Raw genomic sequence first — 26,829 nt, forward strand, 5'->3', positions numbered from 1 at the left:
TACGCAGAAGGACAACACTTGAAAGAGAGAAGCCGCGGGGAGATTACACAGAACAAGCGTGTGGTTAAAGGGAAACAGGATGGGCAAAGAGACAGAAAATAAATAGATTTATTCAAGTGTATTCTTTAACGTCCTTCCTATTGTCTCCGTTTGTATTGGCTTAATACAAAGGTGGCCAACTCCAGTCCTCAAGGGGCACCAACAGGTCAGGTTTTAAGGATATCCCTGCTTCTGCACAGGTGGCTCAATCAGTGGCTTCACCTGTGCTGAAGCAGGGATAGTCTTAAAACCTGGCCCTTGAAGACTGGAGTTGGCCACCCCTGACTTAATATGTACCCTTGTTGTTATACAAAGTTATGGAGCACCCTCCCTTATTGTACTGCACTATGGAATATGTTGGCGCCATTCAACTAAATGATCATAATAATAGCAGAGCCCACATTGGAGCCTTATGTTATAGATAGGAGACAAACAATCAGCCATAGAACGTCTTTGGAATGGTTAAACTGCTAGCGCTGTGTGGCAGGTCCCTAATTGCTGCATGTTCATGCATCTTAAATAATGCAAGATATGATTATTATCTTATCAAATTAAGGCCCAAAGACCATAAAAAACAAATACTAAGGAATATACAGAAACGTACTACTTTCCTTATAAGCAATTCCAAAACTACAGCGATATAAACATCGAGTTCTAAAACAGTCCTTTGAAAATCCAGAGCAGTGGCCATTTTAATAGACCCCGTACAATTATTTTACAATAATTGTTCTCCAAAGATGGCAAAGTATTAGACGATTTTTCCTAGTCTGAACAAGTGTAAGAGCACAGTAAAAAAAACATTTTGCATGGATGTGTGATGGACGGAAAGGAAGGAAATGAGTAATTGTGTTTCTGTGTGAGTCACACATGGGGTCACACACTACCTTACCCACCCTCTTTGTGCGCATTGCAAGAGAGCAGTTTATAACAATATTAGCAATATATGAAATGTAGCTGAAAGTACTTAGTGTTGCTCAGGAATTCTAAGCTCAAAAATAGAGATTTACAAATGGATCATTTTTTTGTTTGTTTCTTAATGAACAAAAAGTTATGTATTTTTATTCTAATGATGTTGGGCAAACTATATGTAACCCCTTGCACAGTATAACACCACCCCCACCCCCCCTGGTAAAAGGGTAACGAAGTATCTGCGAAGTACAGGCCGGCTACGTTCATACACAACTACAGTAAGAGCTCCAATTGTGTGCACAGCCCCTTACACGCAGGGTCGGGTGATCACGGGGAGAGACACGGGTACACACCAACGCAGCGTCTTGTGTGAAGTGTTTCTATCTAATTGCATTGTGTATACACTAAATGATCCTCACGTTTGAGGATGTTATATTGGTGCCTAGCGATAATTATATTATAAATACCCTTTGTTATATACATTACTTTAGCTTGCCTCCCTTTGTCTGACCTACGTCCACGTGTGGGGGTAAGGTATATAGGAGGACTCAGGCCCCCGCCTCAGCAGTAGATGTTAGTCTGGGGTAAATTAAAGGGGTTACATTATTTTTGGTTTTTCCATCTGCAGTAAAAACATGCAATTTATTTCCCGTTCCCACTTTGGAGTATCCAACATAAAGTTCTCCATGTGCAAAACATGAATTTTCTACATTCAGTCCAGATACATTAAGTGACTGTCCTTGAGATTTCGTAGCTTATTTCTCTGATCTCTTCCTTTCTAAGGCTGCACATGGTGTCGCGAGCGCCTGTTGCCCGAGCGATGGGTGAACTGAGTTGGAGGCGTGGTGGAGGTGTGGCGGACGTGTCACCAGGCTGGTTCGCCCTCATTGGCTGAACCGCTCTCGTGACGAGTCCATGACGCGAAAAAAACAAAATCATTTGTCGTTTGAAAAATCTGCCGCGTGGTCGCTCTGCATCACGCCCGCTCGCACTATGGCCGGCCCGATACGGCTGCTGCAGTGTGTTCACGCAGCGCGCGAAATCACACGCACCATTGCGCCTACTATGATAGCGGCCTTAGTCGATTGCTTTGATCTCGATGGGGTGCAGGAAAGGCAGATTTAATGAGATTCCATTCTCCAATGTGATGGGATCATGTCATACCATGTGTCTTTCTGTCTGTCTGAGCCATAGCTCCAAGATCATGGAAAAAAAAAGTTATATATATATACAGACACACAAACACACACACAACGACACATTTGGATACAATCAGTACAGTTCTTTCTTTTAGATCTAGTGGGAATGTCCCTTACTAAAAACTCTATGGACACAAGTATTTCAACTTATTAGTTGTTTACTACAGACATCAATTAATCCAAACCCAGCTTGACTTAATAAGGAACCTCAAAACATTACCAAAGTAGGACACAAACTTATGACAAAGTTCTTTCTGTAACCAGATCGCTGTATTGTCTTTAATTGGAAACAACCAACTCCAGTCATGATGGCAATTAAAAATAGAATGAATCAAACTATGGTATTGGAAAAAGATGACCGCGTTCCTAAATGATATCAATAAATTCCAGAGGGTGTGGGAGCCATGGTTCTCACAGGAAACCTCCCTCGCTCACAATAGAAATCTACTAACTCTAAGGCTGCGTTAATAGTTACGGCTAAGTGACTGCGTGACGTTAGCTGTCACAATAGCGATTCCTGGTTATAGTGCAGGAGTCTGTACAGAGGACGATAGGGGGCGTGGCCGTGAGCGGTTCGCCCTCATTGGCTGAACCGCTCACGTGCTGCTAACGTCACGCTGCGATCGCTGAAGTAAAAATCCTTTAACTTCCAGCAATCACGACCGTGTGACGTCATCCATCACCGTTGCGCCCACTATGGGCACCCGCAACGGACTGCATGTACTTGCTATGGTGCTGCGCAATGTCGCAGTCGCCAGTACTATAAACGCAGCCTGAACCAGAGCCCTTGCTGGAGACAAGACCCTAAAAGATTCTTTATCGGATCATCCAAGTACACAGTATGGTTTCAACAGAAAGCCGTATTATATAGATTAAAACAATGGACCAAAACCTGTTGCAGTAAAGGATCAGATAGGACCTCTACATTTACAGAACTGCATACTATCCCTGTACAAACTGTAACTTACTATATACTATCTTTGTAACTTAATTATTTCCCATGTTGCTTTTTGTGCCCCCCTTCCTCTTGAAAGCGCAATAATAAAACATGTTAAAGTGAAAAATGAGTGCAGTTTTGAAAGGTTTGGTCCACCGTCTTGATTCAAAATGGCGTCCAATTGTATTTAAAGATAGACATAAACATGCTCCTTGATCTCAGGAACCATCATGCACAAATTGATTACGATATCTTAAAAAAAGGTGTCCAAATGCATAGCGAACAGACAAACAACTTCCTGAAATATATAATATATAGGCGGGAGATACGATGTGTTAGGAGAGCAACCTACAAGGTGGTTGAACCTTTAGTGGCGGTTCGATGCCCCACATTTCAAAACTCAGGTCTTTGTTGGAGAGGACATCATATCAGAATTAAGATTGGGCTGGAGTGTCATCTTACAGCAGCAATCGTGCCTGAAGCCTGATTTTCTTTTATTTATATACAGCAATGGAACCAGTGGATCCCTCCGGAGCAGAACTGCGCTATTTTTAGCACCAGGGAGCCCTCTGTTCCTGAGATACTTACTGATGTTTCCTCATGGACATATAAAAACGGCTGTCCAATCGGAAGCTGCAGTGTCATCCACCTACGGGTGCCAGGTGGCTTGTCCCAAAATACTGGACAAAATGGTGGAAGGTGTGAGGCGCCCGAGAATCGTTGGTGGGGAAGAATGTTATTTATAAATGACCGGACTGTTACGTAATTTTTTCTAAATTTCACTCCATGTATTCACCAATTTGCACCAATTTATATTCCGTTTAGTAAAAAATCTGGGGAGGGGTCTTGGTGAGGTAGTGCCCTTCCATTGATTTTGCTACAAAATAGAATATGAAATAGTGCAAATTGATGCATTGCTGGAGTGAAATTTAGAGCAAATGACGTAATGGTCAGATCATTTGTAAATATCTGACCTGCAGTCATACTGTACATGGCGAGCAATACTGATCTTACTGCTCCTCCCACAAATTCCAAGATTGTTGCACCCCCTCCTCATCCTCTCTCTCTCCCGTTATCCTCACCCTCCCAACCCCCTCTCACCCGCTCCCCTCATCTTCTCACCTCCCCTCATCTTCTCTCACCCCCCCCTTCATCATCTCACCCCCTCTCCCTTCATCCTCTCTCACCCCCCCTCCCTTCATCCTCACTCCCCCCCTCCACTTCATCCTCTCATTCATCCTCTCACCACCCCCCCCCCCCTGTCATTATCATCCCCACAGGACAGCCAGAGAAAACACACACACACACACACACGCACGCACGCACGCACGCAAGCAGGACACAGCCTCACCTCTCTCTCTGCTTGATGCTTTTCCTCCGCTCTTTGGCCCCACCCCCAGGCTCCTGTCACCTCCTCCTGATTGGCTGCATTACACAGCAGCAGCCAATCAGGATGGAGGAAGCTGCCCCGCCCCCTAGCAGCAGCAGCCCTGCTCTCTCCCTTCTCAGGGGAAATCCTGCGATTGGTTGCTAAGCCCAGAGAGGTAATACCGGCCACATACATGTCCCCGTCCCCCCTGCAAACATACATGTCCCCGTCCCCCCCACACATACATGTCCGGTATTATCTCTCATTTTTTACCGGACAGAGCAACCAAATACCGGGCCTATCCGGTTCAATACTGGACACCTGGCAACCCTACGATCCACCCACTGGCTTTGCAGCTTCCTATTGGCATGTGGTAGTACCCCTGGTTTGAACTCTGTACACAAAATCCATACTTCAATAAAAGCTGATAGGCGGACTTGCTGCTTTAAAAGTACAGTCCCTATGAGGGCCTTATAAAAACATATTTTACTGGGTTAAAAAAAGACATATGTAGGTGTTGTTTTTTTTTTATTACATTTTTCAAAGTTGAATTTTAGATACTGGGACACTGGAAATATCCTGGGAATTTATACATGCAATTGAGTAATGTTCCCAAAGAACTTACAATCGAATTAATTTCTACGTGAGTTATTTACAAGATAATTACTAGAGAACAAAGACACCCTCAGGGCAGCACTCGTTGTATGTGATAATGTAATGATGATAAACTTAAAATTAAAATGCTTTAATTAGGTTAGTTAAAATAAGTGTCAAAATCGTTGAAATAAATGAACAACTGACAGTGGTAAAACAACACACAAAACAGACAAAAATACACAATACTCAAACTGAAATCTGGGGGGAAAGGTAGAGATCCTACCTATCTGCTAATTAGCAGTGATGAACAATCAATGACTGGATAGTCAGCCCCCTGGTTCAGCAATGACAAGGTTAAAAAGCCTGTAAAATAGATACAGGTGACGGTGGACTGACCATGCAAAGGTATATGCCAAAAATGATATGCAAAATATACAGCATTAGAGTGAGAGCTCACTAATGATGGTTTAGTACAGCCACAATAGGCTAAAATGTTGAAATGACTCTGGTCGTGGAGGATCCCTAAATAAAGGGTTAAACAAGCCTAACTATAGGTAGGTAGAATGGTAGTCTCAGTGTTAATGAACAGTGTGCACAGGAGCTCACAAAGTGTGGTACTTAGCTCTGGGGCACGGATCTAGTCCGTATCCAGTTATAGCCCCCTAGTTCAAATGTGCCACTAAAACACGCTTATTAAAGCCTCACAACACGCAGAAAACAATAAATGTCTTGGCAAAACACAGAGATAAGTTGTTATCTTGGCTGTCGATAGCTAAGTGCACAAGAGCTTACAAAGTGTAATATTCAGCTCTGGGGCACGGATCTTGTCCGTATCGAGTTATGGCCCCCTAATTCAAATGTGCCACTATAGCAAGTACGATAGCAGGTAGCAGAAACAAAGTGAGCAACCACATATAATTAGCCGAGGGGAGGAAGGGATACATATAATGCAGCAGTAATAAACAGCAGTCAGGTGAAAAAGCGCCCCAGCGAAACGTGCGTCAGGTGGGAGGCGGCTACAGGACTGACGTCATCACGTGATGACGTTCACATTCCGGGCAGAGGGTGAGAGGCACTGCTAAGTGCCGATGTATGCATGAAGGGATACAATGTCTATATGCAATAGACACTCTGTACTTTATGTGGTGTCGTTGCCTGCTGAATTCTGAGCAGACAGCTAACTTACATCAGCGTTACTTTACTGCGCAAGCTCTGACGAGGGCTTGGTTTATTTGATAGGGGCACGGTGTGTTTACAATTACCCTACCCTGAGTATTCAAGTGTAACTGCTGTTTATTACTGCTGCATTATATGTATCCCTTCCTCCCCTCGGCTAATTATATGTGGTTGCTCACTTTGTTTCTGCTACCTGCTATCGTACTTGCTATAGTGGCACATTTGAATTAGGGGGCCATAACTCGATACGGACAAGATCCGTGCCCCAGAGCTGAATATTACACTTTGTAAGCTCTTGTGCACTTAGCTATCGACGGCCAAGATAACAACTTATCTCTGTGTTTTGCCAAGACATTTATTGTTTTCTGCGTGTTGTGAGGCTTTAATAAGCGTGTTTTAGTGGCACATTTGAACTAGGGGGCTATAACTGGATACGGACTAGATCCGTGCCCCAGAGCTAAGTACCACACTTTGTGAGCTCCTGTGCACACTGTTCATTAACACTGAGACTACCATTCTACCTACCTATAGTTAGGCTTGTTTAACCCTTTATTTAGGGATCCTCCACGACCAGAGTCATTTCAACATTTTAGCCTATTGTGGCTGTACTAAACCATCATTAGTGAGCTCTCACTCTAATGCTGTATATTTTGCATATCATTTTTGGCATATACCTTTGCATGGTCAGTCCACCGTCACCTGTATCTATTTTACAGGCTTTTTAACCTTGTCATTGCTGAACCAGGGGGCTGACTATCCAGTCATTGATTGTTCATCACTGCTAATTAGCAGATAGGTAGGATCTCTACCTTTCCCCCCAGATTTCAGTTTGAGTATTGTGTATTTTTGTCTGTTTCGTGTGTTGTTTTACCACTGTCAGTTGTTCATTTATTTCAACGATTTTGACACTTATTTTAACTAACCTAATTAAAGCATTTTAATTTTAATTTTATCATCATTACATTATCACATACAACGAGTGCTGCCCTGAGGGTGTCTTTGTTCTCTAGTAATTATCCTGTTCTCTCCCCTTATTGCCCGTTGTTGATTTCACTTTATTATAGGCTGATGTGAGGGTGTCCATCCCCTTCCCTTCCCCCATTGTTGAGTTATTTATAAAGCAGACTCTTGAACTTGAATGTCAAGTTTACGTAAAAATATTTTTACTGGGGAAGAAATATGGAATGATATAAAGTTGACTGTATAATAAACGTGCCCTGCTCTGAGTACATATACCAGTGAGTTGGGGTGAGATTGGTGAGAAGCACAGTGGCTAGCCAGCTAAAGACACTAAAAATCCCTTCCTCTGAACAACTGCTGACACCCACAGCCAGGTCCGATTGTAAAACAATGGCACTGTGACATGACTGGCTGCAGTCACTTCCGGAGCCCATGCACCCGCTTCCTGTTTTATTCCCTGCCCTGTCCCTTTGCCAACACGTGGAGATAAGCATGTGAGCAGGGAGGGGAGGGAGTGGGAGAGATCTGCTCAGTGCCAAGGCAGGTCTTTGCTTGGAGTGAGAGATACTGCAGCTTGGGGAGGAAAGAACCATTTCCCATTCTAATGTATGTTGGAGTAGGGGAGCTCAACTCCAGTCCTCAGTCTTCAAACCCCCCCCCCCCCCCTCCAACAGGTCAAGTTTTCAGGATATCCCAGTGTAACCCATGTCCCTCCCCCCACCCCCCCCCGCTCGGTCGCAGATTGGACCTCTAGGGTGTAGTGAGGGTTGGCTACATGCATGTTGGTGGTGCATACCTGTGAGGAACAGGGGGGCCTGAGTCTCCTGCGTTGGTTTGGGGATAACAGGGACAGGCTTCTGGGGTATATGCCTCCATCTTCTTAGCAACGGTGCAGCGCCTCCATCTCTATAAGCCCCAGGGATATGGGGTGGGACCCTTACAGAGAATTCCCACTCAGGGAAGAGAGATCCCAATCTCACAGTCTTGGTATAAAAGCAGCAATGTCTTTATTATCCTTGTAACAGCGGTACAGCACACAGCAACAGCACACAGCAGCAGCACACAGCAGCAGCACACAGCAGCAGCACACAGCAGCAGCACACAGCAGCAGCACACAGTGTACAGGTGTTTTTCTCCTTCTCCTTTCCTCCAGAAGTACACCCTCAGGATGGGCTGTCTGGAGCTCCAATACTCCACACCTTCCACCCCAAGGTATAGGCCCTCAGGGTGAGGCTGACTCTCCCCTCGCCCTCTGCAGGGTGAGGGGCATTGGTCCACTGCACTATTGTGCTATCAGCTCTACTCAAGGTGGTTGAGTCTCTCCTCTCCTCTCACTGGCATGCTGCAAGCTCAGGCTCTGCTTCAGCACACCTTAACTTCTCTCCCACTCTCTCTGCTCCCAGGACAAACAGAACTACTCTCACTGCTCCCAGGACATAACCAACTTGTCACTTACAGGAACAGCCCACTAAATAGAGACAGCCCTGCCCATCATGATGTCAGCCGGCCCCTCCCCCATGTCTCTGGCCAGCACACGGAGTAAAGTGCCTACCTCCACCAATCACGGCAGGGCTTGAAGCTGGGGAAACCCATGATAACTACTGGCGGCCTGCCCTTAACAGGACTTACACCAGTAGGAGAAAGATATATAGCCCCCATTCCTTACCGGGGCTACACCAGTTTCAACACAGGTGGTTCAATTGGAGGCTCAGTCTTTGACTGAGCCTCTGATTATAGCCACGTGTGCTGAAGCAGGGACTGAATGAGGCACCTATGCTGAAGCTGGAATATCCTGAAAACCTGACCTTTTGGAGGGGCTTGAGGACTGGTGTTGAGCCCCCCTGTGTTAGAGGATTCAATGCTGGTGCAGGCTACAATTAATGTGCACGTGACCTTGAAGCATGCGATGGAGCTCTCTCACTCCCCTCTCCCCCTCCCACCTGTGTATACCTATCCCCCATAATAAAACATAGAATACAAATAATACAAAGGGAGCGACTTTATTTAAACACATCACGTAAACCGATAATTGCCAACCCTTCCGAGTGCTCAGCCACCATCACAGACAAAAGCAGTGAGGGGAGAAGGGGCAGGGGAGAAACATGGTCCTCCAGACGGGGGAAGGCAGAGGGAACCTAGTCCCGTCCTATCGCCCAGGGGCTCAAGGATACTGACCATGTATATATGTGCAAATAATCCTAAGTGTCTGACAGAGATTTTCAACAGGGGTTCCTAGGAACCCTTGGGTTCCCCGAGCATCCATAAAGGGTTCCCTGCAATGTTCAGGTCATTTGAAAATGACCAAATACAGAAGAATTTACAATGCATCTGACGCGCTATTAGAGAGGGTTGGAGTTTCCTTACAATGCATCTGATCTCAGACACTATTAGAGAGGGTTGGGGTTCCATACAATGCATCTGATCTCAGACACTATTAGAGAGGGTTGGGGTTCCTTACAATGCATCTGATCTCAGACGCGCTATTAGAGAGGGTTGGGGTTCCTTACAATGCATCTGATCTCAGACGCACACTATTAGGCCAGGTCCCCACTGGCTATTGCAGCGCCCGCTGTGGCAGACGCTGCAGGGACAAGATCTGCCCCACAATGTGGCCGGGCCCGCTGCCCCCCCCCCCCCCCCGTCTTTCCCCCTGCAGCTCTCTGCAGATCAGGGGACTCGGCTGCACGCACCGCAGCCTTAGAGAGGGTTGGGGTTCCTTACAATGCATCTGATCTCAGACGCACTATTAGAGAGGGTTGGGGTTCCTTACAATGCATCTGATCTCAAGACGCGCTATTAGAGAGGGTTGGGGTTCCTCAGAATTTCACATTATAATTATATGATACCTTAAAAAAAAAAAGTTAAAAACACTATTCTAAGATGTCACACGTCTCTCCTTCATGTGAAACATATTCATGCCAGAAAAGTCCTAATAGGTAGGAGGAAAATCATATAAAAGAATATTCTCATGCTGGCCCATTAACGTATTACTACCTGCCAAAGCATACAGGTTTTTTTCTCGGCTCACAATGCTTAGTACATCTATACGTTAACTTACAAGGTTGTTAATTAACTTAACTTACAAGATACAATGATGTAAATTAGGTAGATGTGCCAAAAAAAGGGCCATTTACCGAAAAATATTCTGACCAAGCAGTGGGACATCAGTTAGACATATAAGACTGTGGATCCTAAATAGTAGCAAGACCGCCTTCCACTGAACAGCTGACATTAAATGAGTGAGACTAGCCATGCCTGACGGAAAGCTCATCTCATAGACCAGGAGTGCTCAACTCCAGTCCTCAAGCCCCCCCCCCCCCCCCCCCAACAGGTCAGGTTTTCAGGCTAGCACAACTTCAGCACAGGTGGCTCAATCAGAGACTATGCCACCTGTGCAGAAGCAGGGACTGATTGCGTCACCTGTGCTGAAGCTGGAATAGGCTGAAAATCTGACCTGTTGGGGTTGGTGGGGGGCTTGAGGAGTGGAGTTGAGATTAGACAATGCAATATTCATTTATACCTCAGGCAAACCGCTTGTGGCCTTGCTACGCTGCATCGTGTGTGACTTCCCTGACGTCAGAAGATGAGTTATTTATGAAATTGTGCTCTCTTCCTTCCTACACATATAAATATTTAGATATATATCCATTATATATGTATACATAAGTTACATTTATCTGTAGAAATTTAGAAAATGCAAAATAAACCAACCTGCATTTTTTACTGTGACTAATAACAACAGTTTTTCTACTAAACTAAATGAAAACATAGTAAATAGTTTGTCTTGTACGTCCCGCCTGCCTGGCAGGCGCGCGTACAGCACCGACACCGGGGCCTCAGACTACTTAGGTGAAAAGATAACGAACAATAGATTCTATAGAGTCTGAGTCACGAATGCGTTCCGTGGCTGAGGATGCTACCTATTTCTGCTTGGAAATTCTTCCAGATCTGACTCACAAGAAGAAAGAACTATAGTCACACAGGAGTCCAAATATTGGTAGGAAGAGTAGCCATGCTACAGTATTACTATAAAGCTGTTTCTTTTCTATTAAAGCAGCAGTCCCCCTGCTTGTTTTTTTTTTTAATACCACTTGTTTCTTTTTACAGTATGGGAAGAACGGGGGTTCTCCGGACCTGAACCCCATTTATTTCAGCTCTGGAGATCCTCCCCAGTTCCAAAAATACTCACCAGTGAAGTTACCCGTGTCTCTGCTGCTCTAGGGGAGGAGAGATGTGCTCTTCAAAATGACCAGTCTGAGACATGCAAATGCACCACAAGTGCTATTTTTATTTGCTGTGCACTCTACAGTGGAGGGTTTTTGTCACTATTTTTTCACCAACCATAACTTTTTTAACGTCTCTTCAAAAGGGAAGTTCCACATAGTAGAACAAACATATTTTTTAAACAATTTATGTGTGTAATTGGTTTATTGATAAAGATTCAAAATTCCCTTAATGTAAATATCTTACTTATTTGTATCCTGTGAAAATAATAGAATATGTTTTCTTTCTCTCTGGGTCCACAGAATGGGCATATCAGCTTTGTATCTGTTTGAATAATGATGGTTTCATAATAACCTTACAAACGAAAGAGCAAAACTGCAATTCATCATTGGCTTTGAGAAGTGACAAACTGTTTCATCACCAGAAAACCTTACCTAAAGATAGTAATAACCCCCTCCAAAACATTGGTTTACCATGCAAATGTTAAACGTTTGGAATAAGGATTTTTTAGCAGCATAGAAAAATGGCGAACATAATCCAAATATCAAACACACAGGGCGTTGCCAATGTGTAGTATAAACGTGTCCAATGCTAGAGCAGGATTCAGTGGCACGTGGTTCCCATCGAAACTAGTCCTGAGACTATGCGGTCAACGACTTTTAATGGGATTAAATAAAATCGTGTTTCTATCCAAGAGATTTCTGCAGATATTCCACGTATGGGATTTTTATTCCCCACTATCTCCAGGCCTAGATTTGGACACATTTAGAATACATAAAGACTTTATAGTTTTATGGGATTAGATCCATACAATAGGGTGCTTCAACTGTTCTTTTTTTATATTAAGCATAGTGTTTGTTTACAGCAAGCCATCTTTCCAATCCATTGTTTGTACGTCTCGGGGCTTTGTTATAGAATTAAAATAGGCCTATTTGTTCTTGGCTTGTAAAGGCCCAAACAACTACAGTTAATTGAACCCAGATGTGGGTCTTGTGGGATTAAATGCCTGAGACTTGGCCGGAATCCCTTTTGCACGGCACATGCGAGGGAGGCGGGCACTTTCCTTCTGTTCTGGCTTGGGGTTTGTTGCTCACTAGAGTAGTATACTGGGAATACATTACTGTACTTCCCTTCACTACCAGAGTGAGCTGCACTATGGTGCTTTGCCATTCACTGCAGAGCTGTCTGGCAGTGTTGAGATTAAGAACTTTTGTCATATGTTAACTCCCAATTGCAGAGATATCTCTTACATTGCATGTATTGCTGTTCCATCTGGCAGCACAGGGGTTAATAAAAAGGTGCTCTCTGCTAGTTATAGCTACTGACCCCCCAATGCCAGCACCTCATGCTCTTTAATCTCACTACACAAATTCACAAACACACACTGATACACATTAAGGTGCGCACCCGATATTTTCTGGGGGGGGGGAGGGGAGCGGTGCTTACAGAGGCCCTGCGCTCTTCCCCTGAACGTTTAAATTAAATGCAGAGGGAGCGCGCGAGGACTCTGTATATCCCTTACCTTGTCTCCTGCGGCTTCTGCCGACACGTCGCCATGGCAACGCGCGGATCACATAACGACATCGTAACGCCAGAAATCACCGGAGATAAGGTAAGGGGCGCGAGCAGGGGGGGCGCAGACAAAAAAAGTTTGTGGACCTCTGCACTAGTACATACAGTGATAACCAGTGATCTGCACACTTCCACATGTACAAAGATACACACAGACTCACACCATGCACACTGTGATATACTTGCTGGCATTGTAGGCCTGCTCGCTATTGTTTTTATATGGGTGCTAAAAGGGTTAACTTATCTTCTCCGTTAACCCATTCATCCAGTTACTTCTCCCTGATCGACAGCAGGTAATTACCAAGACCAGTATGAGATCGTTGGAATACATTTCTACACTGTCCGAAGATTCGTTTCTGAATATCCCTCCGCTACTCCGTGTTTCTAACACAGGGGCGGGCAACTCCAGTCCTCAAGGGCCATCAACAGGTCGGGTTTTCAGGATATCCCTGCTTCAGCACAGGTGGGTCAATCAGTGGCTCAATCTTTGACTGTAGTAGACTGTCGTCTTGACTGAGCCACCTGTGCTGAAGCAGGGATATCCTTAAAACCCGACCTGTTGGTAGCCCTTAAAGACTGGAGTTTCCCACCCCTGTTCTAACAGGTAACAGCATCGTTTATCCACAGAGAGAAAAACGAGGTAACAGGTCTGAAGCGAGTCTGAGAAGATTGCTCACAAGGCCAAAATAAAACCACCCGAGCAGAGAGGATTGCTACATTTTGTATTAACAGTTTGATCAATTACCCCTTGGAGGTCTTTCTATCATGCAGGGAATTTCATCAAATGTGTCGTCAGTACACATGCAGTTCGGACAAATTTTGAATTTAAAGAGGCCGGAGGCAAATGGACTTCTGAGGCCTTCTACTCAACTCCCCTACATCTCTTCTAACTTCAGTGCTGGAAAAGCCAACGTGACATTGCACTGAAGAGGTTAATGGTATTAGTGAGGAAACCATATTATATATAGATCATAGGTTATATGATGTAGCCTCCGCATCTAAAAGCAGCCTTACATATAGTCATAAGAACAAAGGGGGAAGGTGGGGGGGGGGGGGAGACTTGGACAGGCATCACCAACACTTGCATTAGTGAGATCCCCAGGGCCCAGAACATAGCAGGAAATATGTATGGCTCAGAGGTGAGACAGAAAGAATGCACCCAGCACAGCACACGTATGGCTCCACAAAGACTGGCCAAGGGAGTTACTGTTTCCAGCACGTGTGTGTGTGTGTGTGCAATAAAAGATGGAAGGGGGATTGATTCATGGGAAATCCAGATGTGTTTTTAATGTTCCCGGCATCGGGGGCCTACGTATCCAGCCATGCGGAAAATTACTTGGTTTTAAGATCATGTTCCCCAGACAAGAATAGTTGTCATGTACAAAAATTTAGTAAAAGATTAAAGGCCGCAAGCAATCCTAGGTGCAAAAGGGATTCGAGATTTCATTTCTCTCCTATACTAAATATGTTTATCCATCTATTTCATAGTAGCTATTACTACCTGATGTCATTCAAATAAATCAAGGATACATTTACTAGGGACCTTTTTTTCTTCATCAAAGCAATATGGGGACCAAAACACAGGCCAATCTTTCTTCCCACAATACTATCCAAAATCATAGAAAATCGTACAAAAGGTATTCACTCCCAATTAAGTGATTACTATACCATACTATATTCTCCTAAAGGTTTGCAATGAGATCCAGTGTGGAATGGAACAACTCACTGGTGCAATATTCCTAGATTTTGCAAAAGCTTTTGATACTGTTGATCATGTTATCTTTCTAAACTAACTTCAGTACTCTGGAATAGGTGAACATGCTTTAAACTGGTTTCACTCCCATCTATCAGGTAGATCCCAACATGTGTCTATCTCAGGCTCTAACTCCAACTACTTGGATATCACCAGCGCTGTCCCCCCCTACTCTTTCATCAATGATCTACCAAACCCTGTAAGGGAGCTTCAATACATGTGTATGCGGATATCACAATCTTATATGCACACAGCAATAGCTTCTCTGACCGTGGACACGTACTTCAAATGGGATTTTTTTCGAGACCTGAAAACTGGATTTCCAAAACAAACTGTTTTTAAACACTGACAAGACTGTAACAATGGTATTTGGGGTAGAGGCTAAATTTCTAAAACTACCAATGATGGAGTTACAGATCAGAACCTCTAATACAATCCTAGCCCGTTATGGGCATAGGGTTTGACTGCCATTTAACATTTGGGTTGCACATTGATACCCTGACATCCAAAACCTATTCCAAACTAGGTGTACTTTATATGAACAAATCCTCCATAAGGCCTGGGAACCGCTGTGCCCGGCGGTGCGGGCGGCCGCGCGAGCGTTCCCCACCAGCAGGGGAATCCTCCCGAGCCGGTCCCAGTCCCCCCTCGCTGACGGCTCACTACGCACTGTGACGCGTCAGCCGCCAGGGGATTCAAGAAAATTGTGATCCCGAGCGGTGACGCGTCACGTGGTGCGTTGATGAGCCAATCAGCGGCGGGGGCGGGAGCGGGAGCTGTCATCAGGCAGCTTCCTACTCAAGGTAGTGTGTGTGTGTGTGTTTTGTGGCAGAAGGGGGAGGGAGCTGCTTACCTTACAGCAGCCAGCAGCAGCTCCCTCCTGCAGCCCGAGCCCGTGGAGGGAGTGGGGGGGGAGTAGCGGGTCCCTCCGCTCAAGCCACACACCCCCTCCCACTCCCGCCCACCTCCCGCTCTGGCTCCCGCTCCCTACAGACCGCATATCGCGGTCTGTGTCTGTCAGCGCCCCGCCTGTCTGCAGTGCGGGCGTGCTGACTGAGGGAGCGGGGCCTTAGCCTTAGTCTGCTGGTCAGAAAGCACATCGCACAGGAGATGCTAATGCCAATTATAGACTATAGTATATGGTACAGCCCCCCAAACTCACCATGACAAACTAGACACCCTCTACAACTCAATATGCCACTTTGACCTACAATGTAACTACAGCACACATCACTGTGAAATACTCAAAGAACTAAATTGGCCTTCACTTGAGCCTAGGCACAAAGTACATTTTTCCTGTCTCGCCTTCTAATACTTTCTGGGCAAGCTACCCGCCTATCTGAGCAAGCTCCTCACCCCTACCACACGCAGCTCATATCACCTGAGATCTGACTCCAAAGACTGAATAAATAAAAATAAAACATGGGGCTCAATAAATGTTGTAATCTACACTACTCTAAAAACAAATAGGTTCTTTGTTTCCTAACCTTTTCAAAAGAACACCCATCCACATTCCTGTAGAACCCCTTCTTACTTTTCTATGTCGGAGACTGCCTTTAAAAAAACAAAAAAAAAAAAACCCCGCTGTGTGGGATAGAACAATATGGCAGAATAGAATCAGATGACCCTGAAAGTCCATGATGATGAGCTTCTCCCGGAAGAGAAACATTTGTAAGAGCTTGCACTCCTAGTACTCAATGTGCCAGAATAAATAATGGGGGTGCACCAAACGCTATCGGGGTCTAGTCCTGCCCGTTTTGGAGCAGATTCAAAACTAGAAAGTAAGCGAGCATTCGTAAATTGAAGAACAAAATGTGCCTTTATTGAAGTTACATATTCCTCCTACGCCTTTCGGTTCCACCTGAGACTAAAAATGCGTAAGGGGAATATGTCACTTCAATAATTTTACCTGCTGCCTTTCTACTTTTGAATCTTCACCTGGAAGAGCCAGAGGAGTCACACAACTGAGATAACACAAGTAGGACAAGCAGGGGATTCTGGGAGGCGAAATAGCAACTATTGCACCGTGGCAATCCTAAAACTGAAACGGTCAGCAGAATCTGAGATTTTTGTTCCAGAAAAACTTGGGGTTGCACTTGTTATATATTACTTTGTCATATGATGTTTAGCTCAAAGTTGACACTGAATGGGACTGTACTTTTTAAGCTTGTACTGATATGTAACCTAAGATAATTGGGAGCTACAGACAATGCCCTAAACATATTTCCAGTGGATGCAGAATTCCCTTTACAATGGTCACGATCCAAAATGCTATATTTTCATTTTTAAGAAAATCTATAAACATTAAGGGTGTAATTACTACTAACATTTCAATTGTTTACAGCAATAAAGTCATTAAAGATACATTTAACAGAGTGACCATATTTCAGTCTACAAGTGGACAGACGTTTTAGGGAAGAACCACAAATTACGAACACACATTAAAAGAGGCACTGACAGACTATCCATAAAACCGCAGGCTGCCCATCATTAATATAATATTGATTGTGTGGTTTAATAAATGCTTAACAATTTATTAATGCTCAAAAATATTGGCTTGGTTTGACTAAAATTGGACACAAATGCACATTGGTCAAAAACATATTTATTAATGATACGATGTTCTAGACATTTTCGGGCTCTTCGAAACAAATGTTTGGAAAGGCAGAGTTAAGGCTCACAGTTCTAAGTGCCGGTAACATTCATAGTCAAAGCTATCCAACCTACAGAACTAGAACGATCTCTGAGCAGAAAGGAAGAATATAGAGAGGGTATGAAGACTATATTTGTCATAATAGTATGTGCACAACACAGTCCTGGGGACAAAGTGCTTGACAGATGTGTGTAATTTGCTGGACCTGTCTGTCCGATGGAAAGCATATGCTGCACACTTGACAAACCATTAAAATCAAAATGCGTGTAAGGACCGTGTCCATCTAAGAATCTGCCATAAACCCCAAGGCAATTTCGCTTGAAACCTCATACTGTACATGGGCAAAATGTGCTTGCCATCCTGTAATTAGAACTTTGACACAGCTGGTGCTATTTGGGCAAAGCCAAACATCAGCAGTGGCCTCGGGGCTCATTAAACTTTCATCATAATGTATAAGCTAAAGGAAAATCTCAGATCTTGTTTAAAACTGTGCATTGGATGCATATAAACCAACAATGGCAAAGCTTCTACTTTTGCAGAAAATAATAGAGCAATATTTGCTCCTGCAAAACAAATTTTTTTTTATATATATATATATTGAGGTCGAAACAGCTGTCTGTGGGTAGGTTTTCTGGCTATGCATCTTAACCCTGGCTGTGTTTAAAGCTGTGACCATGCAGCAAACTTAGGCCTATAGGGAACCATGTTAAAAATGGTTTTGAAGCAAAAGGTGACACTGTGTGCATATTTGCATGTCATTTCCCAGAGTCCCTTGCTGCAGTGGAAGTGCTGTGTGCTGTGTGATAATGGTGAAAGGCAGGGTTGCAGATCTGTCTAAGACATGCAAATGAGCATACAGTAATATTTCCATTTGAGATAGAGATATATAGAGATATAGATATAGATATAGATATATATATTAAAGATGCTCCTCTAAAAATACTTTAAATCATATAGATCAGTGATTACCAACAACCAAAGTTATTTTTTTTTTAGTAGCAATCCAAGCGGTTTTTTTTTTTTTTTAAATATTTTTTTAAATTTTTAAATATACATTTCAGCTTGGGGGACCCCCTGCTTCCGGAAATAAAGATCTCTGTAGAGGGTGCTGGTAGCCACTCTGGCTGGGTAGCAGGGTTCACATAAGGCTGCATCCCCGCTAGCGCTGAGCGGGCGGCGCTTGCCGCTTTTACTTACATATCTATATATGTAAGTCCCCGCTCACGCGGTGCGCGGGCACGCACGCTCACCCACGCTTAGCTAAACAAAAAAAATTAACTTTCGAGCGCGTTCAATCTTCCCGCAACGCCCCCCGAGCGCGCGCTTCTGAAATAGCACGGACACCTGGCGGTCATGCTTGGAGAGTTGGTGACGTCACCGCTCTCAAGCATGAGCGCGGTCAGCGCTAGCGGGGCCGCAGCCTAACGGCCGCTTTTCAAAGCTCCCGCAGCCTGTGGGCCAATAGGAAGCCGTGACATCATCAGGTGCAGATTATCACTGGCCCATGTGACCCGGAGCTTTAAAAAAGCAGAGAAATACCGACACCCCCTTCGGAGGTAAGTATCTCTGGAAGCAGGGGGTCCCCGGACCTAAAATGAACGGGGTTAAGATCCGGAGACGTCCTGCTTCAATCATGTGTAAAATAAAATAACAAATAGGAAAGATGTACAAAAGGAAGTGGAGGATGGGGCAGGATGACAAAGTAAGTGAAACAACCTTGCATCCTATTTGCCACAATCCTGAAGCAAATAAATACCATGTAGCAAAGCAGCCATCAAATGTATACTTTGTTTCATTCAATGATTCTGTGATCAAAAAAACTGAATAACAGCAGTAAAACCTTTGAGAAGTTTCATGAAAGTCAATGGGGAAGATGTAAGAATGTAAAGTGCACGGGTTTTGACGCGCTGCTCCATTTTCTACTTGCGTTTGCGTTAAATGTAAGGCTGCGGTCCCAGTCAGCACTGTAGCACGCGCACCCGGCGGGGGGGGTGGGGGGGGGGTGTCGCGTGCACAGCGCTTCACCGCGATCTTGGGAGAGAGGGAGAGATTGCGATGGGAGGGGGCATGGCGGGGGTTTTGCGGGAGCATGGCTGTGACCTCACACGGCTGGTTCGCCCTCATTGGCTGGACAGTCGGAGGGGGCGTGGCCATGCCTCCATCGCAAGTTCCAAATATTATTTTTTTTTGTATTTGTGGAAACTTGCAGTACAGCGCGGCTGCCAAATGCGCGCCGGGAGAGGTACTGGGCCCGGTCTGATTGGGGGGGCGGTGCTTGTGCGCACAGCGCACGCCGCACTGGGACCGCAGCATAAGAGTTCCCAGGCTCTCTCGCAAATACAGGAAATAAGTGATGCACAGAAACGCTGAGTTTAATACATCTCCTTGTAATCTTCAAAGGTTACAATAATTTAGGAAAATATTAGGGTAAGCACAATAGAACCCTACAGAGTAATGGAATACTGAATAGGATCCATTTTGTTTGGGTAACTAGTCTGTATTGGACGGAATAGACAAGTCAAATGATAGTTTCTAGAGTAGTGCACCTATTCTGATATTAAAGGAGCAACTTATGCACTTTTTTTTTTTTTTTTTTTAACGCAAGATTGAAGCAGGGGGTCTCCTGAGCTGAACCCCATTAATTTCAGCTCTGGGGACCCCCTGCTTCCCGAGATACAGACTTCTGAAGGGGATACCGGTATCTCGACAAAGTTTAAAGCCCCAGACACGTGGGCCAATAGGAAGCCACACCGGATGACATCACGGCTTCCTATTGGCCTGCAGGGCGCGGGGTCTTTGTAGAGCCTCACACTTGGTGTTCAGACAGGTGAGTGCTGGGAAACTCCCCCCCCCCCCTGGTAATCAGGTTAGATGCATGGAGAGTGTATTACGTTAAAATATAAAGTCCGTGTCGGCACACATCAGAATCCGTGCACACTTCCGTGTCACAGTCACAGAGTCTCTGCCGCCGCGTCCGGTATGCAGAGCAGGAATACAAGCTGGATGGATGCCTCCTCGGGACAAGAATAGAGCAACGCGTTTCGCCGTGGATTCGGCTTCTTCAGGCACAAATGTGCTCCTAAAGGTGTCTTTCTATGGTTTAAATAGGCCAGCCATGATTGCCGATTATGTCCACATGATAAAAAATACATTGTTAATTCGTTGTGGTAACATTCAGTCCGCAATTTTTGATGCTCAATAGCTCTTTGTCTAATGTCTGAACACCAAGTGTGAGGCTCTACAAAGACCCCCAGTACCACCACATAGATCGGACGGAAGGTGGCAGTAAAGAAAATTCTGAGGATTTCGGTACTTACACATGGCCGTGTAAGTAGTGCTATTATATATACTATACTATGCCTGTCTGGTCCCAGAATACCAGTGTGAGTGCTTTGACTGTGGTATCTAACCCTCGATCACGACCCTGAGTATATATGGTGATCAGGTTATCGGTTTAGCCATTCCATCATTAAGCTCTGTTAAATATCTATACATTGATACTGAAGACTTGACTCATTTATTTATCCTGTGCGCCCCTATGTTTCTTTTGTTCACATTACTCAGTTACATGCCATTATGACTAACAATGTATCCTCAGAGGACAAAGACAATGTTAAGCTTTGGTCCCGCTGCGTCCGGCGGCGGGCGCGGCCGCATGCGCGTTACTCACCAGCAGGGGTATTCTCCTGAGCCGGTCCCAGTCCCCCCTCGCTGCACGGCTCACTACGCGCTGTGACTCGTCAGCCGCCAGAGGATGCAAGAGAATTGCGATCCCGAGCAGTGACGCGTCACGTGGTGCGCTGGTGAGCCAATCAGCGCCGGGTCTGGAGTTAGAGGCAGCTTTCCCCACCTCCAAAAAGGTAGGGGGGGGGGAAAGTGTGTGTGTGTGTGTTATATATATTAATATATATATATATATGTGTATGTATGTATGTGTTGTGTGTGTGGGGGGGGGAGGGCGGACAGACTGACGGGGGAAGGGAGGACAGCACGGAGAGCCCTCTGCTCAAACCACACACCCCCACCCACGCTCCAGCTCCCACTCCCACTCCCTACAGACCGCATATAGCGGTCAAGTGCCTCTCCACGCGCCACCTGTCTGCAGTGCGGGCGCGTGGTCTGAGGCAGCGGAGCCTTAGCTTTTGGCATGTTTTCTCCCATAAAGCACACAGCGTTAACTGTAACGGACATTAGTTAAAGTGACAGGCACATGATATGCAAATTAGGCAATATTTATGGCATGGCATAGTCACTGAAGCATACAAGTAGGTTTAAGGATACCAGCTTCATTTGGGGAACATAACATCCGTTCCTGTTTTTGGTAACTTCACATTACGAGCGCTGATTTAATGGAGCTTTGCTGATCCAGCCCATTGGGTTCTGCAGTATTTATTATATTAAAAAAACAAACTTCATGCAATAAACGTCCGATGACACAAGTTAACAGCATAGTTGAAGCACAGAGTACCAATGTGTCACAACTTTCCAGAGGAGCAATCCAAGCAATATCCTCCTACGTGTGAGAGTTTTTAAAAATAAATTAGAGCTGTGGTATTAGATCAGGGGTGTGCAAAGTTTTGATCCTGCGCCCCCCTGTCTGCTCACCTCCCTATCAAAGGTTGCATATATTAAACCAATAAAAATATGTTTGTTTTTTTATCTGCTTGGATTGCCTCTTTTTAATCACTGTTACAATATTTTAAAGCAACACTTTAGGGGGTTGGGGGGGGCAACTCCAGTTCTCAAGGGCCACCAACATGTCAGGTATTAAGGATAACCCCGATTCAGCACAAGTGGCTCAGTGAACGACTGAGCCACTTATTGAGCCACCACTGCTGAAGCAGGGATAGCCTTAAACCCTGACCTGGTGGCGGTCCTTGAGAACTGGCGTTATCCACCCCCTGATCTAGCACATTAGGTGCAAAATCTGCAAGTCTGGGAGCTGTATACCCTCTGCCTTTCCCACTGGGCATTATAGCTACTTACTGCCCAAGCCTTAAACCCAGAGACGTAGCGGCCAAAGGATGTGCAGAACAGTAAAACTATTATTAAAAGACACACTAACTTACTTCACAAACATCCTACAACTAATAACAGTTGGCTGTGATAACTAGGAGGGAGTTGTTATTCAAGCGTTCCACTAAACATGTGCTAAAAACATCCTACTTCGTTACACAGTGTATGCAGAGAGTTGCAAAGCAACATTTTGTGATTGTTTTCATCTCAAACAAACAAATGCAATATTGAACAGGAACACACATGTTCAACTCTCTAAAGGATTGACTATGTAGATAAACAGATCCAACGACATCCCTAAAACCCCATTACTGCATTACTGAAACCTAGCCAGATTCCAGGTCCCTGGGTACAGTACAGTATATACCTTCTGAAGGAGCAGCTCAGTGAGTAAAGACACTGACTGGCACCGAGTTTGAAGCAGGGGAAACCTTGGGCAAGTCACTTTATCTCCTTGTGCCTCAGGCACCAAAAAATAGATTGTAAGCTCCACGGGGCAGGGACCTGTGCCGGCAAAATGTCTCTGTAAAGCTCTGCGTAAAACTACCAGCGCTATATAAGAACATGCTATTATTATTATATACACTGTGACAGGACTGAAGAAGAGCCAAGGTGCCCAGTGTTGACATTGTATTCTTCTAGTTAAAGTACTGTATGCTATGTTGCCTATTGTATATGTGACACAGTATGGTACAGTATGGTACAGTATCACATTAACAATATTCAACATAGCAAGGAGGGTATGATGTTGGAACACACACACACACACACACACACACACACACACACACACACACACACACACACACACACACACACACACACACACACACACACACACACACACACCACCCTCACCACCCTCCCCTCTGCCCCCTTTACCACTGGAGTATAATGCCCCTTCCTTACCTCTCTATGACGTTGAAGTGAAGGAGATAAAGTATCAGTTAGCAACTTGTGCAGTTATATCCCCCTGTGAAGCGGTTTCTCAGACACAGGGCAGTAGAACAGCAGAGAGGTTGGGCTGTCACTGGGATGCAGGCAGGATATTTATTCTGCTCTTCTGTGTTTCTCTAAAGCACCATGAACTGTTCTATAATCCTCTGGTACTTTTATAGCTCTTTCTGTCTCTGCTACCCCCTACTTGTCAGCTCAGCAAAATATACCGTCTGCTCCAGCAGGGGACAGGGGGGCTGGTCCCACACCAACCACGTGACTGGGAGGTGGTAGGTGAGGGTCCTGGAGGAAATGGGAGTGGAAGGAAATTCAGTCTGCAGGGGAGTACATAGGGGGGAAGGGGGGAGTAGAGGGGAGAGTACATGGGGAGGAGGTAGTACATGTGGGGGAGGGGGGAGTACATGGGGAGGAGGGGGGTGTAATTTGAACAATATGTGCAAAGGCTTTTTAATGCGGGTGAAAAGTTTGCTGAAGTTGATACTGCATTGTGAAGGAATTTCTGTCCCTGCCATGATGTTGTTTTTAATAACAACCTCCTTCCCTTTGGAAATGTTTCAGTTCTCCTCAGTTTTTCCTATTTCTGCTTCAGCAAACAAACTGTCCCTGCAGGCTACATGAAACGGTTTGTGTTTACAGGCCGGTTTATTGCATTGGCTTGGCTGCCTGTCAGACCAGCCTGGCTGAGAAGGGTTCCTATAGGTATTTGGCTGTGTCTAACGCACTCGTGTCCAGGATTTCTTTAACCCCATTGATGCCATAGGTCAGTGTAAGCAAAGGGCACGAGAAGGGGTGAAGAATTCAAGAGACCCTGGACTTGTCTATCCATTAACTGCCATGGTGTAAAACATTTAGGAGTTATTAATAAAATGGAGATATGTGTCAGAATAACACAATTGGCCCTCTGAGTGCAGGAGTTTTCTCTTGCATCAATTTGTGTCAAATGTATGAAGAAATGTTGCTCATTGAGTTTCTAACAAAGTGGTTTTGAACATTTTTTCTCTAGAGACCCCCACCCCTGCCCCCCCCCCCCCCCCCCTAATCACAGTGCTCGGTTACTGAGGCACCCCCACAACAGGACAGTCAGTGATATAGAAGGCACAGGGCAGACAGTCACAGAAGACACAGGACAGAGACAGACAGAGTCACAAGAGACAAACAGGGAGTCATAGGACAGAAATATAGACAGTCACAGGAGACAGCAGAGACAGGAGATACAGGGCAGAGACAGACAGAGTCACAAGAGACAGACAGGTAGTGACAGGAGACACCGGGCAGAGACAGAGAGTGACAAGAGACACAGGGCAGAGACAAAGAGTGACAGAAGACACAGGACAGAGACAGTCACAGAAAACACACACAACAGGAGAGAACAAATACACACAGGACAGACAGACAGCAGGTTGTTGGAATACAGTGTCATATGTATCCAGAATTCTGGGTTAATTATTACCTCTCCAGATCTGCTTGTATAAGGGTTACTTGAATGGGGGATTCAAAAAACAAACATACTGTATGATATTGTAGTGGATCGGCCCTACAGTGTCTCTCCATAAGTAAGTTGGGCACTGGAGGATGACCAAGTAAAAGTAGAGAGGTGGGGGCGTGAGGGAGAGAGGTGGGGGCGTGAGGGAGAGAGAGGTGGGGGCGTGAGGGAGAGGTGGGGCGTGAGGGAGAGAGAAGTGGGGGCGTGAGGGAGAGAGAGGTGGGGGCGTGAGGGAGAGAGAGGTGGGGGCGTGAGGGAGAGAGGTGGGGGCGTGAGGGAGAGAGGTGGGGGCGTGAGGGAGAGAGGTGGGGGCATGAAGGAGCGAGAAGTAGGGGCATGCGGGAGAGATGTGGGGGCGTGAGGGAGAGAGGTGGGAGCGTGTGAGGGAGAGATGTGGGGGCGCTAGGGAGAGAAGTGGGGGAGTGAGGGAGATAGAGGTGGGGGCATGAGGGAGAGAGATGTAGGGGCATGCGGGAGAGAGGTGGGGCATGATGGAGAGAGAGGTGGGGGCATGAGGGAGAGAGAGGTGGGGGCATGAGGGAGAGAGAGGTGGGGGCATGTGAGGGAGAGAATTGGGGGCGTGTGAGGGAGAGAGAAGTTGGGGCGTGTGGGGGAGAGAAACAGAGAGAGCTGATGGCATGAGGGAGAGAGATGGGGGCATGATGGAGAGAGATGGCGGCGTGAGGAAGGGAGAGAGGTGTGTGTGTAAACTGTATAGTCTCAAATTGTCTTATTGTGTCTGTTACATGGTATGTCAATAAGTACCTCTTTTCCCCCCACAGTGTATCTGTGATGTAAGTCCCTAGTAAATTCAGGGCCTTCATGGGTTAATCTATGGGCCATTGACCCCCCTTTTCACCCACTTGTAAGCGATGGAAGGTGGTGACTCATGGCCTGTGTAAGCCTATCGATGATGGGTACAGTCCATGAGCTCGCCCCTTCCTGAAGCTGACCAGTGGGTGTTGCAAAGTTAGAGCAGTCTTGCTCTGCCTTCCAAGGTGAGAGCATGGGCTGCCAGACTCTCCCATTGCGTGGATGATCTGGCCCACCCTAGGCCGAAAGGCCTGGGGACCACCAAGATTCAAGGCCCCATACTCTTTTGGCAAGCACCATCCTGAAGTCCTGGGATGTTGAACTTCAAGAACTATGCTGTGTGAAGAGCTGATACAGCATGTCCAATAAACCTACTTGTTCACCATACCTCTGCCTGGGTGTCAGTTCCTGGGCAGGAGGGGTAGGGAGTGCTGTGAGGGAGCTGACATCCAACATCCTAGGATCCCATCACAGCTGGAGGCGCTGATCCAATGAGCAAGAACCCAGGGACCACCCAAAAGCCTGTCCTGTTGCCCCTTACCACCGCGGCTACTCAGCGCTCCTGAACCAGCATGTATGCCTCAGTACCACACTAAGATAGTAATTCAGTCAGTCATTCTCCCAGGGGGGGGGGGACACACATGGGTTACATGTCTATATGGGAGATGTATGAATAATAGAACATATCTATTAGGTACAACATTTACATTTTTCAGTTGAATAGAAGAAAAAAATCTGAAAGTGAAGTGTGTGTGGCGCAAGCTGAAGGTTTGCTTTGGGCGCTAAATGCCTTTGCACCGCCCAGTTACCAACGCAATGAAAAGTTTGTTTTGTACAATTGCTCCATTTTGTGCTTATGGTGCATCATATGTTCAAAGGAGGGGAGAGGCGGGGGCGTGAGGGAAAAAGAGGTGGGGGTGTGAGGGAGAGGTGGGGGTGTGAGAGGGAAAAAGGTGGGGGCGTGAGGGAGAGAGGCGGGGGTGTGAGGGAGAGGGAGGGAGGTGAGGGAGAGAGGCAGGATGTGAGGGTGGAAGGTGAGGGAGAGAGGTGGGGGTGTGAGGAAGGGAGAGAGGTGGGGGCGTGTGAGGGAAAGAGAGGTGGGGGCATGAGGGAGAGAGGTGGGGGCAGGAGGGAGAGAGGTGGGGGAGGGAGAGGGAATAAGAGGTGGAGGC

The 26,829-nt window shown here is 45.8% G+C and overlaps 1 protein-coding gene across 2 annotated transcripts in view; it reads right to left on the reverse strand.

The window, feature by feature from the left end:
* LOC142497647 (tetraspanin-4-like) overlaps window positions 1-23,666 on the reverse strand; it is a 65,174-nt gene extending 41,508 nt beyond the window's left edge. Inside the window, exon 1 of one of the 2 annotated variants that reach the window (XM_075605719.1) lies at window positions 23,314-23,666. Coding sequence is in view for 1 of the 2 variants with exons in the window: in XM_075605718.1 (XP_075461833.1) it covers window positions 13,728-13,785 (58 nt within the window). In the remaining variant the exon portion in view is untranslated. Of the gene's footprint in view, window positions 1-13,727; window positions 13,801-23,313 lie in introns of those variants that run through there. The other variant, XM_075605718.1, reaches the window with a different exon arrangement.
* Between the last annotated feature and the right edge of the window lie 3,163 nt (window positions 23,667-26,829).

The sequence above is a fragment of the Ascaphus truei genome, chromosome 6, assembly GCF_040206685.1.
Source record: "Ascaphus truei isolate aAscTru1 chromosome 6, aAscTru1.hap1, whole genome shotgun sequence".
Lineage (NCBI taxonomy): Eukaryota > Metazoa > Chordata > Amphibia > Anura > Ascaphidae > Ascaphus > Ascaphus truei.